Source organism: Budorcas taxicolor, chromosome 11, assembly GCF_023091745.1.
Source record: "Budorcas taxicolor isolate Tak-1 chromosome 11, Takin1.1, whole genome shotgun sequence".
NCBI classification, from domain to species: Eukaryota; Metazoa; Chordata; class Mammalia; order Artiodactyla; family Bovidae; genus Budorcas; species Budorcas taxicolor.
The window spans coordinates 45,301,677-45,319,507 of NC_068920.1; the positions used below are offsets into that span (position 1 = coordinate 45,301,677).

The window sequence follows — 17,831 nt, forward strand, 5'->3', positions numbered from 1 at the left end:
GCTGGGTTCGGTCCTGGGGAGCAGTAGCAGAAGCCTGGGAAGAGGGAAGAGACTTGAGGCTGGGGCACCTGTTCGTCTGGCCCTCACCCTGTACAGTTCCCACTGGTTGTCTCTGTCCCTCAACCGAGTTTTCTAGACTGATGTGTCTCAGCAGGCGGTGATTTTGTCCCCACATGGTGATGTCTGGAGACATCTTTGGTTGCCATAAATGGGGACAGGGGCTATTGGCATCCAGCGGGTAGAGCCCAGGGATGCTGCTAATAAACACATACAGTACATAGGACAGACCCACCACCAGGGCTCATCGCCCACGTGTCAGCAGTGCCAAGGCGGAGGCACCCTGCTCTGCCCAGGTCAGTGCTTCTCAAGGTATTTGTGGTGAACGACCAGCTTTCTTTTTTGCAGACCAGTGCTTTTGTAAGACTATCATAGAAACACTTTATCAGAAAAAAATGATCACTCATTTAGGAGTCACAACCAGTGCTAAATGGCCCTAAAACGTTCTTAAAGCTTACTCTCAATGTCTGTGCTGTCTGATCATGGACCAGGAGAAAAGAGCTCGTGAATGACCACCCACCTGTGGGGCACCCTCTGAGTAGCGCCGACCTGTGCAAGTCTGCTTCCTGAATCTGGAAACAGCTTGGCTGCACCTAGCCCTGGGTCACTGCCTGTGCACTGTGGGCCCCCATCCTATGTCCACGTCTTTGTAATGAGCCGCTTTACAAGTGGTCCTTTATTATCCCATTGCTCTGTGAGTGCGCCCTCTGCACCACAAGGCCTGACTGATTCTGGGTTGTTTTAAGAACGTGGGCTAGGATGAGGGTGTGTGAGTGGAAGGACAAGGATGGGATGGGAAGTCTGGATTGGGAGCCCAGCTCAGGACCCTGGACATCCCTTGTAGGTCATGATTAGCCCTTGAAGACTGTTTCAGCGGCCAGGGGACACGTCCAGAGTTGTGCTTTAGCTGGAGCACTCTGGAGATGATGGTGCTGAGCACAGACTTCAAGGAAGCACAACCAGAGGCGGAGAGGCCAGTTTGGAGAACACTCTGCATCCATCCAGACCAGAAATGGTGGGGCCCAAGCAAAAGCATGAGTGTGGTGATGGAACGAGGGAGAGGTTCGGAAGGTACAGCCTCCCAGCCAGAGTGCTAGTAGGGTGTGGGTAGGAGTGAAGTTGTTAATAACCTGGGTTCTTGGACTCTTTAATCAATGGAAATTGCTAAGGGCCAGATGAGAAATTCAGGCAAGGCTTTACTGGGGCTCCTGCTGCAGCATGAGAAAGCAGAAACAAGTACCGGTGCCCTTATTCACCCCCTGTGGGGGGAGGGGGGTTGAGTTGGTCCCTTAAATGGGACGAGCGTGGGACAGATTGGTGGGTCAGGCTCAAGGGGTGGCTTGGGTGGTCTGCCCACCCCTGTGTTGGTGCTGCGTGCACAGATCATGCACAGGACCCTGCTTTTGCTTCCAGCACCTCAGAAGTGGCGGTTGGGTTTTGGCCTTTTTGTAGCTTGTTGTTCATCATTTGCCCCAACTGCTCATGCACGCAGTTACTTTCGGTCCCTTGTAGCTTCTTTGTTGGAGAAGGCAATGGCACCCCACTCCAGTACTCTTGCCTGGAAAATCCCATGGACAGAGGAGCCTGGTGGGCTTCAGTCCATGGGGTCACTAGGAGTCAGACATGATTGAGTGACATCACTTTCACTTTTCACTTTCATGCATTGGAGAAGGAAATGGCAACCCACTCCAGTGTTCTTGCCTGGAGACTCTCAGGGATGGGGGAGCCTGGTGGGCTGCCATCTATGGGGTCGCACAGAGTCACACATGACTGAAGCAACTTAGCAGCAGCAGCAGCTTCTTTGTAGGGCTTCCCTGGTGGCTCAGATGATAAAGAATCTGCCTGCAATGTGGGAGACCCCAGTTCGATCCCTGGGTCAGGAAGATCCCCTGGAGAAGGGAATCTTCTTTGTATTCCGTTGCTCGAGAAGACGTTTGTCCAGGTGCAAGCACTGCAGTGAAGGGCACCAGGTCCCAGTCTGTCTCAAAGAGGGATCCAGGCTCCCCAGATCTAGCCTGGGGGCAGTCAGTAGTCAGGAACAAAATGGGGCAAACATGGCCACATGGGCAGGAGATGAGGTTGGTTTTGTCACTAGAGTTTGAATAGTGCCTGATTCACACGACTTTCTCATGCAGGCCGTCCTTTCGCTGCCTGGAGTGGGGAGCAGTCTTGCTTGTGATTAAGAACTGGGCTCTGAATCCCGGATCCAAATCTGGTCTCAGCTCCATTCCCCCAAGGGAAAGTGAAAACTGTTTAGCGTCCTCCTTTCCTAAGTGGGAATGATAGCTTATCATTGTCAGGAGGCTGAATGAGGTACTGCATGTAAACTGCCCAGCACAAGGTTAGCACTTGGTGAACGCTGGTTATTACTGTCAGCAAAGGAAAGCTTGACTTCCAAGGCGGCTTGAGCCAGCTGGTTCTAGTTCTCCTGTTAAGTCCACACACACACACACACACACACGCACACACCACCCCCACCCCCCAACCCCCCAGAGAAAACAAGAGCTGCTTTTCTGCTCTTAATCCTGGGAAGCAGGCTTTTCTATCTGGCCTTGCTTCTGATGGACCATTTACAGTGCAAGGATTTCCCCAGCCTGACCCTTCATCGCCGGTGCCAGCTGCTTGCTAAGGATCAGCCTCACCCTATAACACCTCCCTTAACAGCAGCCCAGTTGCAGCTTCATCTCATCATGATCTTCCCTGACTCGGGAAGCAAGGGGGATGGGGAGAGGCCAGGCAGGATCCACACAATATCATCCCAGGGAGGGCAGGAAGACAGGGCTGTGAGGCAGCAAGGTATAGCGATTAGGAGCGGAGGCTCTGGGGCCAGACTGTCTGGTTCGGATCCCAGCTCTGCCACTTACTAGCTGGGCACTCTCAGGCAGGCAGCTTAACCTTTCTGTGCCTCAGGTTCTTACATGTAAAACAGTAATAATAATGACCTCCCAACAATTGCTGGATTAAATGAGTTAATCCTCTTAGTGATCCTGGCACAGAGGAAGCCCTCAATGCTGGCTATTCTTCGTCGTCATAGTAGTAGTAGTAGTAGTAATAGCCGGGTCTGCTTCCAGGATAAGACGCCTAAATACTGAGATGATGTCTAGGCTATGAGTCCCTCTCCTGTGTCCTGGGATTGTGGTGAGGTTTAAACACAATACTGAGTGTGAAAACCCTTGTCACATACCAGAGGTTCAATAAACCAGCCAACCCATCCCCTCCCTGAAGGGATATGTTCGTTTATTGCTCATGACCCAGAGAGGTGGCCGAATGAGGTGGGTCAGAGTGGACAGGAGCTGGACTGCCTGGGTTTGAATGCCGACCCTGCCATGTTACGTTTGCCTAACACCTCTGCAGAAAAAAGGCCACGACAGCAGCTGCTTCAGAGAGTCGCCGTAGGGCTAAGCGAGTTGATAGACATGGGGTTGCTAAAGCAGAGCCTGAACACACTTGCCTTGGAGCATTTGCTCCACCTTTGTCGGGTTTCCCGGGGTGCTAGTGGTAAAGCACCTGCCTGCCAGTGCGTGAGACAGAGACACGGGTTCAACCCCTGGGTGAGGAAGACCCCTGGAGGAGGGCATGGCAACCCACTCCAGTCTTCTTGCCTGGAGAAACCCCAAGGACAGAGGAGCCTGGCAAGCTACAGTCCATAGGGTTGCAAAGAGCTGGACACAACTGAAGCGACTAAGCACACACACTACTATTGCACCATTCTGGGTGTGCGTAGCTCCTGCCGCTCCAACTCACGACGCTCACATCGCTACCCTGAGGTGGAAGGAAGTGGACTCTGCACAGCAGTGGGCCCAGCAGAACCGAGGTTCTGTTTGTGGAGGAGCGTGAGCCTCAGTGAGCTGAGCTGCTCCAAGAAAGGGGCTGGCTGATCTGCAACAGGCCGGGGCAGGGTTTTCACTCAGATGAAGAAAATCATCCTCATTTGTGGAAAGGAATAAGGTCAGGCTGTGGATCTAGAAGCTAGTGTCAAAGCCCCAACTACCTCATCCTGGCAGTCCCAGCTGTGTGACCTCAGGCAAATCACTTAACCTCTCTGAGCCTTGGCCAGTCCTCTGTGATCTGAGGGCCCAGGATTGCCGTGATGCGCAGGTGGAACAGACAGACCTAAGGGGCCGGGTGCAGTGCCTTTGCTGGGTCCAGGCCCCCAACTTCTCCACTCACCTCTTCTGCCCCACGCACTGTAGCTATAGGATGGAAGTGGGCATGGGGCAGAGGACTCAATTTCCTCGTGTGGCTTCCCTAGCAGCCTAGAGGGGCCGAGAGTGAGGCGGGAGGCAGGAGCCTCCAGGGCTGCCCACTGACGGGACATCAATAGCTGCCTGTCAGTCCCAGCCTCCGTGCGCGGTTCCCAGGTGGAAGTCTTCAGGCTCCAGTATTTCATGTTTGAGGTCTCAATTACGCTGCCGGGCCCTGGGTGTGAGCCGTTGACGGGCACAGATGGCACTGGAGTAGCAGGGGACAGAAGCACACTGGGCTCTTTGGGAGTTGGGGGTCTGGGGGGCGGTGGGGGAGGCTGCAGGGAAATGTGGCTCCTTTCTGCCGAGGTGAGTATTTCTGCAAGAGTGTATGTGGGATGAGACAGGCGTCGTTTCTAGGAACTCCCACCAGAAGGCATGCAGGAAGGGCCGAGGCTAGGGTGGTCTGGCCCCAGTGTGGGGAAATTGCTGCCCAATCTGACCCTACCTTAAGGTGGAGGGAGCCGTCGAGGCCTCCCCAACCAGTGATACTACCCGGGGTGTCTTTGGATGCCCCTGGCCTGCTATGGCAGTGACGGAGGACCGCTCCCTTCCCTCTGGGAAGCAGAGTTCCTCCCAGTCTTCAACGTTGCACCCTGCCCTTCCCCTCCAAGCAACACCCCTCTTCGCACCTCCAGTTTCCTTCTGCCTAGACCCCCACCCACCCCAACCAGTCTGCAGCAGTGAAGTTGTCCCTCCTGAGAAGTGAGAAAGCCATCTGGAGAGGAGAATGGCCTTGGCCCCTGAGGACAGGACCTTGTCCGGGACTAAGCTCAGCTCAGGCTCGGAACGGGGCTCAGTCAGTGCTGGGGAATCTCCCAGGACAGACAGCGGGTGGAGGCAGCCCTCGGGCTGGGCGGCCACGGCTGACCTGACTCTCACCCCCACGGCCCAGAGACTTGAGGGGCTGTTGGAAGCGCTCCAGGCAGAAGCGGGGAGGCGGGGAGTCCCTTTTCTTTAACTGCTGCTTCTTCACATCTTTAATCTCTCTGCCTCCCCCCCGCCCCTCCCCCACGCCTCCTCTCTCTGCTCTCCCTTGAATCTCTCCCCTCTGGTCTCCAAACCTCCAACTCTAACCGCTTTCCACTGTCAACTACCTGCTGTTCCATTCCCTTCTTGGTCACACTCATCATCGATTTATTTCCACATCTTCCGGGGTGTTTTCCACGCCCGGTTGCCGACGACTCTTTCTCTGTGTACCTGGCTCTGACACATCCACCCCCTGGCCCGGAATCTTCCTCTCTCTTCCCCCCACCTCTGTTCTCTTACCTGGGCCCCCTCCTCTCTGTCTCGCCCTCTCTCCCTTTTCCTGCCTCTCCACCTAAACCTCTCCTCCCTGCCTCGTTCTCTGCGCCTGTGGCTCTCTCCCTCTCCATGGCTCCTCTCTGTCACCCTCTCTCTTCTGCTTCTGCCCCTGTCCCCTCATCACCCTACTGTTCCTCACCATCCCTCCCGCTCTGGACCTATCCCCTTCACCTCCCAGGATGATCCCAGCCTCCAACAAGGCCTTTGTGGTCAACAACCTTGTGTCCGGGACTGGCTACGACCTGTGCGTGCTGGCCATGTGGGACGACACGGCCACCACACTCACGGCCACCAACATCGTGGGCTGTGCCCAGTTCTTCACCAAGGCCGACTACCCGCAGTGCCAGTCCATGCACAGCCAGATCCTGGGCGGCACCATGATCCTGGTCATCGGCGGCATCATCGTGGCCACGCTGCTGGTCTTCATCGTCATCCTCATGGTGCGCTACAGGGTCTGCAACCAGGAGGGCGCAGGGAAGCCCACAGCTGCCGTCACCAACGTGCACTCTCAGACCAACGGGGCCCAGCCGCCCGCTCTGGGCAGTGTGCCCAGTGGGGCCCCCGTGCCCGGACCACCCAAGGTGGTGGTGCGCAACGAGCTCATGGACTTCAGTGCCAGCTTGGCCCGAGGCAGCGACTCCTCTTCCTCCAGCTCCCTGGGTATCGGGGAGGGGCTGGGACGGGGCCCATGGAGGCTCCCACCCCCCGCCCCCCGCCCCAAGCCCAACCTTGACCGCCTCATGGGGGCCTTCGCCTCCTTGGACCTCAAAAGTCAGAGAAAGGAGGAGCTGCTGGACTCCAGGACTCCAGGCGGGAGGGGGTCTGGGACGTCGGCCAAGGGCCACCCCTCAGACCGAGAGCCACTGCTGGGGCCGCCCGCGGCCAGGGCCAGGAGCCTGCTCCCCTTGCCCCTGGAGGGCAAGGCCAAACGCAGCCACTCCTTCGACATGGGGGACTTTGCAGCCGCGGCTGCGGGCGGGGTCGCCCCCAGTGGCTACAGCCCCCCACGGAGGGTCTCGAACATCTGGACAAAGCGCAGCCTCTCTGTAAATGGCATGCTCTTGCCCTTCGAGGAGAGTGGCCTGGTGGGGGCCCGAGGAACTTTTGGCAGCTCTGAGTGGGTGATGGAGAGCACGGTGTAGGCCTGGGGGTGGGCCTCCTCCCTCCCACCCTGCCAGGGTAGGAGAAGGGGAAGCATCTTTACCCACAAGTCTTTGTGGAGTTTCCATGGTGATGTTTACATCCAGGGACCATTTTGTCTCCCTATCAACGGCCTCCCCCCACCCCACTACGCCACCCACACACACCTTCCCAGGCCCGTCCCCCACCACCCGTTGGGGTGTGCTCAGGGAAAGCGGACTCGATCGCTCACATGTCAGACTGAGCCCTGAGTGTTTGGAAAGGCAGGGCTCCTGCCCTTCTAATCACAAATGTAGCCTATAAGCAAGCGGCTTTGGATTGCGGATGGTTCCAGTGTTGTTTTTGTTTCTTAATTTATTTCTTCCATGTCCCAGACTCCTCCTCTTCAGTGACACAGATAATGGAGAATTTATGCCACACACAAAAGCAGGTCCCAGCAGGTGGTGGGCAATTGCTGCCAGCTGAGCAAAGCAGGGAATGATTTGGGTGGCACATTTGTTTGGGGGAAGATTGAAGTCCTCTGCCTAGACCCCCTCATTACTCGCAAGTCCCCACACTCGGGGAGGGTGAGTGAACCCCTCATCACTGGCCCAACTTCCTTTGCTTCTCAAACACAACGCCCCACACCTAGCACATCAGCTTAAACCAGAAGGGTAATTTCCAGGACTCTGCATGAGGGAGAGGGAGAAGGGTTTTATGAGACCCATGGGTATAAGGTATGTTAACTTATGGAGGTGCTTTGGGATTTTTGCTTCTTTTAAGGGAAGCTGGGATGTGGGGCGGGTCATGGTTGGGAGGGGCTTGCCAAGAGGTTTTCTCTTAAGGGGAGTGGACTCAAAGGAACAGAAGGAGCACTGGACACAGAGTCCAAAGCTGCGAGTCTGGGTTTCAGAGCCACCACCCAATACCCAGTTGAATACAGCAGGCAAGACCCTTTCTCTGTGGAACCTCAGGCTTCTAATTCATAAAATACTGAGAGCGTACCAAATCTCCAACTCCCTTCCAGCTCAAAGGACTAAGGACTCTTCATGACTAAATGAGTTGTAGGATTTTGAAGCTCGAAGAGGTGTTTGCGATCATTTCACCCTTAACCTTCTCTCTCCTTCCCTCCAGAGTCCAAGAGACCTGCCCAAGGTCACATAGTGAGTTAGTGACCAAGTCAGGGCAGGGCCTGAGGCCACGTGCCTCTTGGGGGTGGTGCCTGAAGTCTGTTACCAAGTGTTCACCGTGGCTAGGGCATTTCTGTGTCTAGAGCCTGTCCTTTGTTTGTTCTTGAAGGAGGTGGCTCAGGGTGGGACACAGGGACACGGGGGCTGCCTTCCACGATGCCAGTCAGGAGGCAGATGTGTTTGGAAACGACAGGACGAGGAGGGGCCCACGGGCTCCTGTCCATCTGGGGACTGAACCCCGCACGCACAGACTCCGGCGAGAGGAGGCCGAGGACGTGTGGCCGGTGCAGGGGAAGGCATCCGGAAGCATCTGGAAGGCCTTCCCCCGCACCTCTGTCTCTCTTGGTCCCTGTCTGTCCCAGGTCTCGCCTAACTGTCAACACACTACCTCTCCCCACCTCATTCCTTCTTCTCCCAAACCTCCACCACAGAGCTCTGGCCTCCGTCTCTCATTCTCCCTCCTTCTGCCACTTGCCGACCACACAGCCTACAAAGCATACAGGTGAGTCCATCTGGGGCTGAAACGTTCTGATGGGCTCAGCCCTGGAGCTGAGCTGGTGGCCCCCCAGCCCCGCCCAGAACACACAGGCAGAGGGCGGGGAACCGTCTATGCAGGACTGCCTTCTGGCTCCCGCCCAGGAGCCTCCAGACCCCATGCCTTCCTCCTTGCCTGCCCGCCTCCTCTCTCTCTCTCTCCTCACCTTCCCTCCTCTCTCCTGCCTTCATTCCTTTTCCGCTGGTGCCTCTCTGCCTCCCCCGAGTCCCTTTCTGGTCCAGACTAGGTCATCCACAGACCGGGCCGGTCTCTTCCTGAGACCACAAGCTCACTTCCAGCCCCAGTGCTGGAGCAGAAGCTTTCCGCAGCCATGGGAGACCTCCAGCCTCGGTGACGTGAAAGAACATCTCCCTCACCCTCCCTCTTTCTCTGCCCCACTTGCCTCCTCTCCTTTTTCCCTCTGCACTTTCTCACTCAGCCTTTTCTAAATGTAGCCATTGAGGAGGTGACCCCAAATGCCACTCTCTTTTTGCCTTTGGGTTCAGACGCCTCGAGGAAAAGTGGTAGGCTTGGGAAGCGAGGGGAACCAACTGTCCTCGTCAGCGGCTCCAAGCTCTGTCATGACATGATATGTACTAGCACTTGTGTTTGTCAGGTTTGGAAAGTGACATCCCTGTGGGCAGACTACAAATGCCAACTTTCTCCTTTGCTAAAAAAAAACAAACAAAAAAATAGTGTACAGTAAAATGTACAGTTTTAAAACAACTAACCACACTTCTTCGGAGAGACAGAAAAAAAAAAAAAAAGAACATTCCTGTGTCTGTGAAGTCTGCTGTTTATTTCTCTGGAAACTCTGTGGTTTTCTGAAGGTGGCCTTGAGATGGCATCTTTCTCTCACAGCTGTGTTTGGTTCTGCCTGGTGAGAGCCTGCTTCCTGCCAAGTTCACATATTAGACGGGAGCCTTCCGAACTAAGAGAGAATGGGCCTGCCCTCTTGGAGTAAAGGTCAGTAGAGGGTCTGGAATGAAGCTCCAGGCTAAGAAGGAATAGTTCCGTCTGTCCAGGCTGCCTACCACCTTGTGGTTCCGTCCTCTCACCCTCCGCCCTGCTTCCTTTTTCCTGGACAGTGGCCACCACCACACGTAGCCACTAGGGGCGCCAGAGTACCTTCCACCCACTTTGGGTGAGCCCAAGATGGCATTTTTTTTCCAAAAGGGTCTTTTACTGGCGAAGCAGGACAACAAGGAGGGGCTAGGGGTAAAGAACCCGCCGGTCAATGCAGGAGACACGAGAGACTCAGGTGCGATCCCTGGGTTGGGAAGATCTGCTGGAAGAGGGCATGGCAACCCACTCTAGTATTCTTGGCAGGAGAATCCCCATGGACAGAGGAGCCTGGCGGGCTACAGTCCACAGGGCCACAAAGAGTCTGACACGACTAAAGTGACCGGGCACGCGTGTGCGCAAGACAGCAAACCAAAGCACAGACCACGGTAGAGAAACAAACGAGCTTCTGGAACACAGCTCCCCACCCCTGTCTTCCTCTAGTGCCTAGGTCAGCACTGCCTAAGAGGTATAAAGTCTGTGCTGCACTGCAATCTTAAATTTTCTAGAAGCCCGTTAAATCAAGTATAGAGAACCAGGTGAAGCTAATAAATAGTTTATTTAACCCAACATATCAAAAATATTTTCATTTCAACATATAATCACTACAGAGTTATTAATAAGCTATTGCACCCTTTTTTTGTACAATAGTGTTGGGAATCTGACATGTGTGTCACACGGCACATCTCAGTTCAGACTAACTGACTTTAACGTGCTTGAGAACCGCACGGAGCTCATACAGTCAGCTCTGCACGTACAGCCACTGACGTGCAAGCACAGCTTCTGGAAGGGGAAGGAGGCTAACAGTTCCTGATCTCCCACCATTCTAGGTCCCATGCTGCTGCTGCAGCTGCACGTATCCCTGAACCCTCACGGCAGCCTCTCAAGGTAAATTATGCCAGTGTTTCAGATGAACGGCCGAGGCTCAGCAAGGCCAAGTAACTTGCACAAGGTCACACAGTAAGTCTGGCTGCAAACCCTTAGCTCTTCCCATGACATCACACTACCTCCCCCACCCTTTCTTCCTCCCTTCGACTCATTCGTTTCAGACAGTTATTTTGTCCTGGCTGAAGTAGTCAAACTTATAGTCTGATCTGCAAGCCCTTGGTTTGGCCTCAAGGACTAAAATTCTCAGAATGTTGACTCAAGGTCCTCTTGGTTAAGTGGCTTCTTCTGACCCCGCGTTAGTCTTTTTGGCTTTTTTTGGCTTGTATACATTCCTACTCTGGCCAGGAAAACCCACCCAGGCTTCAGATGGTCCTGCCCAGACCTTACCATTCCTCTTCCTGGCCTGGTGACCTCTAGAGGTCCCTTGTTTAATAGTTTTCCACCTCCAGCCTCGTCTGGTCCTCTCTGCCCTGAAAGCCTGTAACTTTGTCCCCTAAAGACAGAAAACCCCACAATAGCTCACTCCAAAGACCAAACCATCTTCCTGTCTCTTCCTAATTCAAAAACCTCTAACTGAAGAGGTGTTTGCCTACCAGATCCTCTTTCCTGATAGACAGAAGGCTGTAGCTCTCTGATCTCTTGCAGAAGAGAGGTAGCTGATACACTCTGAGCCTGGCTGAATTATTAATCTTTCTGGCAAGACTTCAACCCTCTCTCCCCAAGTTCAGTCCACAAATTGATACAGTCCAAAGATTCTCCTCAAAGGAGATTTGTTTCATTTTGCCATGATTACAGCACTAAAAAATTCCAAAAGAACTTAGACTTGCTTTTTTTTTTTAAGTGATATCACTTCTAACCAGGTAAGAGGAAGATCACTGTCTCAGATGTCTGCCTTCCCACATGGGTAGTAGCTTTTCTCCCAGAGTCTGTGGGTATAGATTTTTCGTAAGTACAGGCTGAGTACTTCTGTGTCTTCTGTTGTCTGTTCTCAGTGTGTTTGCAGTAAAGGTCTCAGGGGTTCAGTAAACTGGGTGGGGCTTCCTCTGTTTTTGAAGCCATGGGGATTTCTGCAACTGCTGCTGGTGAAATAGACACACTTATCCAAAAGAAAGGGCTTCCCTGGTGGCTCAGACGGTAAAGAAATTGCCTGCAATGCAGGAGACCCAGGTTTGATTCCTGGGTAGGGAAAATCCCTTGGGAAGGGAACGGCTACCCAGTCAAGTATGCTTGTCTGGAGAATTCCATGGGCAGAGGAGCCTGGTGGGCTATAGTCCATGGGGTTGTCAAGAGTCGTACATGACTGAGCGACTAAGCATGCGTGTATCCGAAAGAAAAGACTGTTGGCAAGGAGCAGGCAAAATCTGAGCACATAGTTTTGCACATCACGCTTAGATCCCCAGACCCGTGTGATGCGGTTGGCAGCAGGAAAAGTTTGCTGTGAAAAGAAGGCTTCTCACAGGCAAACAACTGAGGTTTCTACCTTTGAATAATAAAATCAGACCCCTACACGAGTTGCTCTGCAAACATCTCAAAGGAACACTACCCTCTTCTCAGTCTAAAAATATCTGTTTGTGTTTTCAGCCTTTCAACCAAAGATCTTAGATTCTCAGCTTTCATTTTCTTATTTCAGGTTCCCCAGCTCACAGCAGTGAATGTTTACAAGGCTCATAAGTTTCCCTTCCCTGCAGCCTCTAGCAGAGGGAAATTGATATGTTTCCCAACAGACCAAGGAGGGAAGCTGACCTTTCCCTCTCCAGCTACCTGTGATCCCCAGAAGGGCCATGCAGCGTCTTCGGAGAAGTGCAGTGGTCTTGTCCCATGATCTTATTTGGGACAATGTTTGGCGTCTTTCTTCTGCTCACTGACTCTGGGGAAACAGAACCAGATTGCAGACTCTAGTCTGGTTATTGTCCTGCTTTGTTGGGATAAGGATCTTCTGATCCGTTTAGCCAACAGTTGAGCATACTCCTGGTGAATCACAGCCAGCATTCTCTCCACCACTGAGTGCTGGAGTCTCTCTGGGGCTGCGCTGAGGAAGATCTCACTATCCAGGCCCTTCCTGGGATGTCACTGCAGCCTGCAGTTACTTGGTTTCCTGTTGATGAGAGGGTGAATCTGGAATTTCACCCATCTCCATGGGACCCCCAAGCCCAGCTGGTCCACAGCCAGTCAGCTTACTGACCAGCCTCCCGCAGCCCTGGGCCCCCCCGTCCAGGCTGCCCCTCTGGTTGGTGATGATGAGCACACCCCCTCTTTTGTCACCTCCTCTGTTACGTGTGTTCATTGGTGCTTTCTGGCACATCCAGCAGTGATATAAATCCAGCATTTATATGTCTTGCCAGAGTGAATGTCTTTCCTTTGAATCTGAGTGCTGTATCTGAGGTGTCCTCGGTTCCCAAAACCATGGTTACATCTATCAGCTGACCTTTCTGTGACCAAACCCACTTTCTCATGAGACGAAACCTCAGAGCCCCACACCTGTCCTCTCCATCTCTGACTTGGCATGTCCTGGTAACAGGCAAGTATCTTGTTCACCATTTGAGAAGGAATATTGCCAAGAAGAAGAGAATTAAGCCTTCAGTTATATCCAGTAATCTTGAATGTTACCCTCCTGGGTTTCCTCTCATACCCTTTCCACACATTCCTTGGGGGATCTCTCAAGGATAATATTCTGCCTTTCTACCAGGGATTGGCTGGTTGCCTTAACTACCCTGACTAATTATGGGAAAGTTCTCATCCCTTCATAGGTTGACACAAGCTTGGTATTTTCCAAGCTGATGTTGAACTGCAAGATTACATTGATAATGGCTGATACTCATTGAGTTTCCTATGTGCCGTGCACTGTTCTAAGAGCTTCCTATAGATTGTCTCAATTTATCATCAAAACAATCCAATCAAGTGGGTTACTATTATCATCCCCACTGGGGAAGCTAAGGTAGAGAAGGGTTAAGTAACTTGCCCAAGGTCACACAGCTAGTGAGTGGCAGAGCTGGGTAAACATTCAATAAACTGATTTACACTGAAGTTACCTACAGACCTGCAGAGACCATTAGAGATACAGAGCTTGCTGTGTTTTAGGTCAGAGCCTGAATCTTGGTATGTGAACCTTGAATCTGAGAAAATGATCCAGAAGAGAAAGTGAGAGAGTGGGAGCAATCAGCACTAGGTGTTTCCGGCAAGCATTTCCTCACCTACTGCATGCCGAGCACTCCCTAGTATGGAGAGAAATCAAAATAAAAGTGAAGGACACTGGGCGTGCACCGGAGGGCCTCACACACTTCCTCAAGGGGCAGGGCTTAAGCTGGTGTTACAGAGATGGCCTATTTTCACTCCTTTTAAGATAACCTATAGATATACTACCCAGGAGGAGACGTATGGGTGGATGGATTGGCCTCAAGCCCACATGGCACCTCTGACTGGAAGAATTCACTAGATTTTAAGTTCCAAAGGGACCAGCATGGTGACGTGACCAGCTTTGGGTCAAAGGGACCCAGGCAGGACTAGAATCCTGTACCGGACAAACAGGGTCAGAAGGATGACAACTGTGGCAATCCCAGGAGCTTCTGAGGTGGCTGGGAGGAGGCCTGGAAGAGGGCAGATGGACAGCTGCGAAGAACTGGAGGGTCCTGAATAGCCTGAGGCAGGAGCACCTGCTCCTGGAGGAGGAGGGGCATCCAGCACGAGGAGCTGGTTTCAGAGTCTGTTTTTTGGCCCGAGTTTTCTTTCTTATAAAGTAACAGTGGTAAGTATCATCTCCGGTAAGTACGCCTGAGGAGCTACCATTTAGTTATATAGATCACACATCGGGTTGGGAAAGGCAGAGTGATAACGGTCATTATTATTAATGATATGCATCATTGAAAACAGCATTATAAGTTACAGCATATTAGCAATAATATTAGCGATCTCAGGCTCACAGAATCTCAGGGCTCACAGAGCTATTAGAGGTCATCCATGCTAGCCTCCCTCAATGGGCATTAGAATCACCTGTTCAATATCCATGAAAACTGTTAATAATCTTATTACGGCAAGCTCGTGCATGATGAATTTCAGCATTCACCCCAGACAAGGAGTGGCTCCCTGTACTCCAGTCAGACCAATGCCTGATGGTTGTGCTTCCTGTTGGGCCCTTGCAGAGCCATCATTCCTTCCTTCACAAGAAATCCAGAGCCCAGAGAAAAAGTAGCTCAGAGAGACTGCTGTGGCCCAACAGTGGTAGGAAACCAGGTATAGAGCCACAGTCCTGCAGGGAAAATCTCCCCTGGGTGCAGTCAGGGGAGGGGAGGAGCTGTTGTTTCCTTGCTGAATCAACCCTGGTCATGCCATTGAGAGAAGGAAGGAGGCAGAAAAGGAGCAGAAAGTACATGGTGGCCTCTGCAGTCCCTGCTGCTGCTGCTAAGTCGCTTCAGTTGTGTCCGACTCTGTGTGACCCCATAGATGGCAGCCCACCAGGCTCCACCGCCCCTGGGATTCTCCAGGCAAGAACACTGGGGTGGGTAGCCATTTCCTTCTCCAATGCATGAAAGTGAAAAGTGAAAGTGAAGTTGCTCAGTTGTGACCCCACGGACTGCAGCCCACCAGGCTCCTCTGTCCATGGGATTTTCCAGGCAAGAGTACTGGAGTGGGGTGCCGTTGCCTTCTCCACTGCAGTCCCTGACGCTCCTTTAATTTCTGAGATCCACTGTCCCAGCAGCTAGAAGGACCTGGAAGATTCCAGACCTCTCCCCTAGGTTCCTTCACTCATCGATTCCCCAATCCCTGCTCCCCCTTCACCCTTGTCCCAGGTCTGACATAATGATGAAAATCAAACCATCAGGGCTCTGGAATGACAAGTGCTACCACTAAAAACCTCCCACTGGCTTTTCCTTATTCCTTTGGGTGAAAAGACCCTTCTACAATGTAAATACTTATAGGAAGACTCTGTCAGGTGCCAGGTAAACCACCCAGGGAGAGGCTGGCTCTGTTCAAGAAAGTAGAGGGGCCAGAGGGTCCTCTTTGGAGTCAGATGGCGAGTACTTCCAAGGGGTGGTGGGATGGCCCCAGGCAGCCCTCTCACCAGCCCTCTCTGCCTCTCCTTAACATCCAGGTCTCCTGTAGCAAAAACATCCATCTGCTTGAGGTGGAAGAATCATAATTGGCTCCAGTTTGGTTTTTACTTGTGAAACATCACACTGGTCCCAGCTTGAATGAAAAAAATATGTTAGAGAAACATCTCACCCACTCTGGAGGTGGAGGGGCTGGCTGGAGTGTGCACAGCTGGACAGGCCCCTCGTGAGAGCTACCAGCACACAGGTGCTTCAGGAAGGGCAACGGGACACAATTCCGGGGATCAGTGACCCCCACACCCCAAGAGCTTGGCTTCCATGTCGAAACACGAATAGAGACAACTGTGGCTCACCCTAGAGCTCTGGGAAGAGGTAGGGAGTACCGCAACAGCAATCGCGGGGCCTCATTCCTCCTTTATCTTCACACTTTCAAGCCTTCTGTTGAGATTCTGCCTTCTGAGATATCCTTCAAACGCTGTAGGTTAATTCAGCCCTGACCTGCTAGGGAAGCAGAGGCTCGGACTTTTCCTGGGACTTTTCTGTTGAGTTCTAGGGCCTTCCGTCCTCCTTGAGATTTATGGGAAAATGGGGGTCTGTGCCAGGCATGATAAAATCCCCTTGCCTGAGCTGCCTCCGTCTTTGGTTTGGAGTAAAATACAAGATGGAGGGGGCCTAGGCAAGCGTATCTAGTTCTACCCTGGAGGAGGAAATGGCAACCCACTCCAGTATCCTTGCCTGGAAAAAAATCCCATGGACAGATGAGCCTCGTGGGTTATAGGCCGTGGAGTGGTAAAGAGTTGCACGCTACTGAGCACTCACTCACACCATCTTCTTTGGTGAGCTGTGTTCTTTTTCGGGTGCCTTGGCTAAGATTTTAAAATCACACACATACACATACACTTCTACACATTTGAGATTTTGATTGGCATTGCACTGAATCTGAAGACCAAATTGCAGCAGTGACCTGACATCGTTGCAATATTGACTCATAACTCAAACATGGCGTCTCACTCCACTAATTTAGGTCTCTGTAATTTCTTCCAATATTTCCTCCACTTTCTGCATAGAGGGCTTGTATATCTTCTGTTAGGTTTATTCCAAGGAATTTGATACTTTGATATGGTATAAATGGTAAAATTTCAAAATTCCAACATTTTCATTTCATACTCTTTAAAAGACTGTTTGCTGTTTAAAACAATAGTACTTTCAATGTATCATGGGGTTCATAACATGTTGAAGGTACCTATATAACACTGATAATACAATATTGAGGAAAGAGAAATAAAATTATAATTAGGGGAAAAATAAATAAAATTCTAATTAAAGAGTATCCAATTCCAGGGGTGGTCAACCAATGTTCCTTCCCTACATCCAACTTTGTCTGCAGCATGGTGGAGGATGAAATGTAACTGGAGACATTCATGATACATAAAGTCAGCAGCAGAGCTAGAGAGACTGTACGGCATCTCACTATCAAAAATGAATTCTTTCACGTGGATTATCATTCCTTCCATTCCTTACCTAAAAACTCCAATTTATACATTACTGCTTTCCCCACTTTACAGATTTTCCAAACTGAGGATGAAAGTTGCCCATTTCCTCCCAAGTTCTTACAGAGCTTATGAAGCAGAGTGGGTCTCAAACTAAGTTTTCTGACCCCACAATTGGAGTTCCCTTCACATGACACCCGCTGACACTCAGCCATCACAGTGCTGGCTGCCGCAACAGGAAGGCAGGCAGCCGGAGGTAGGAAAGAGAACCACACAGGCAGGTCTTGGAGAGGCAGACAAAGGCTACAGGACTCTAGGGAGTTGAGAGATGGGGATGAGAAGGGCAGCTCTGCAGGAATTCTATGTGGATATGAGGCTTGGCCCTCTGGGGACAGCCCAGATGGGAGAGGGGTCATAGACTCTAATCCATCTTGGGATAAGCAAAAAAGAACGGATGTGAGAGGGGTCCAGGCAAGGATGAGTAGGACAAGAATGCAAGGCAGGATCAGAAGAGCAGGTGGGAGGACAGCTGTACAGGCCCAAGGTGCAGATCCAGGCCATCCACCATCCTCATCTAGATGAGGCGGAAGGAGCAGAAGGCTGGGGTGCCCTCCACAAGGAGTGCCCTTGAGGGCCCTCTACCTAGTGAAGCCAGGAGGCTAGCAGGGCCCACCAAGGAGCTGGTTGTTTTTAGGATTTGAGTGAGTGTGCTGTATGCTTTGAGGCTCTGATTTCTCAAAGGAACCAGTCTGGCAAAGATTCTTGGCCCATGTAGTAAGAGCAGCCCATTGAAAAGTCGTGGCTATGTCTACACCTGCATTTCAAGGTCTACTGAAGGAAGAAAGGGCTGGCTTCTCCATGCTGCTGGAGGCTCTGGGTCACAGCTGCACCATCAA

The 17,831-nt window shown here is 52.1% G+C and overlaps 1 protein-coding gene across 1 annotated transcript in view; it reads left to right on the plus strand.

The window, feature by feature from the left end:
* The window catches only part of LRFN2 (leucine rich repeat and fibronectin type III domain containing 2), a 42,811-nt gene extending 36,063 nt beyond the window's left edge, over positions 1 to 6,748 (plus strand). The window contains exon 2 of the mRNA XM_052649390.1: positions 5,785 to 6,748. Within this exon, the coding sequence (XP_052505350.1) occupies positions 5,785 to 6,748 (964 nt within the window). The remainder of the gene's footprint in view (positions 1 to 5,784) is intronic.
* Positions 6,749 to 17,831: the final 11,083 nt, after the last annotated feature.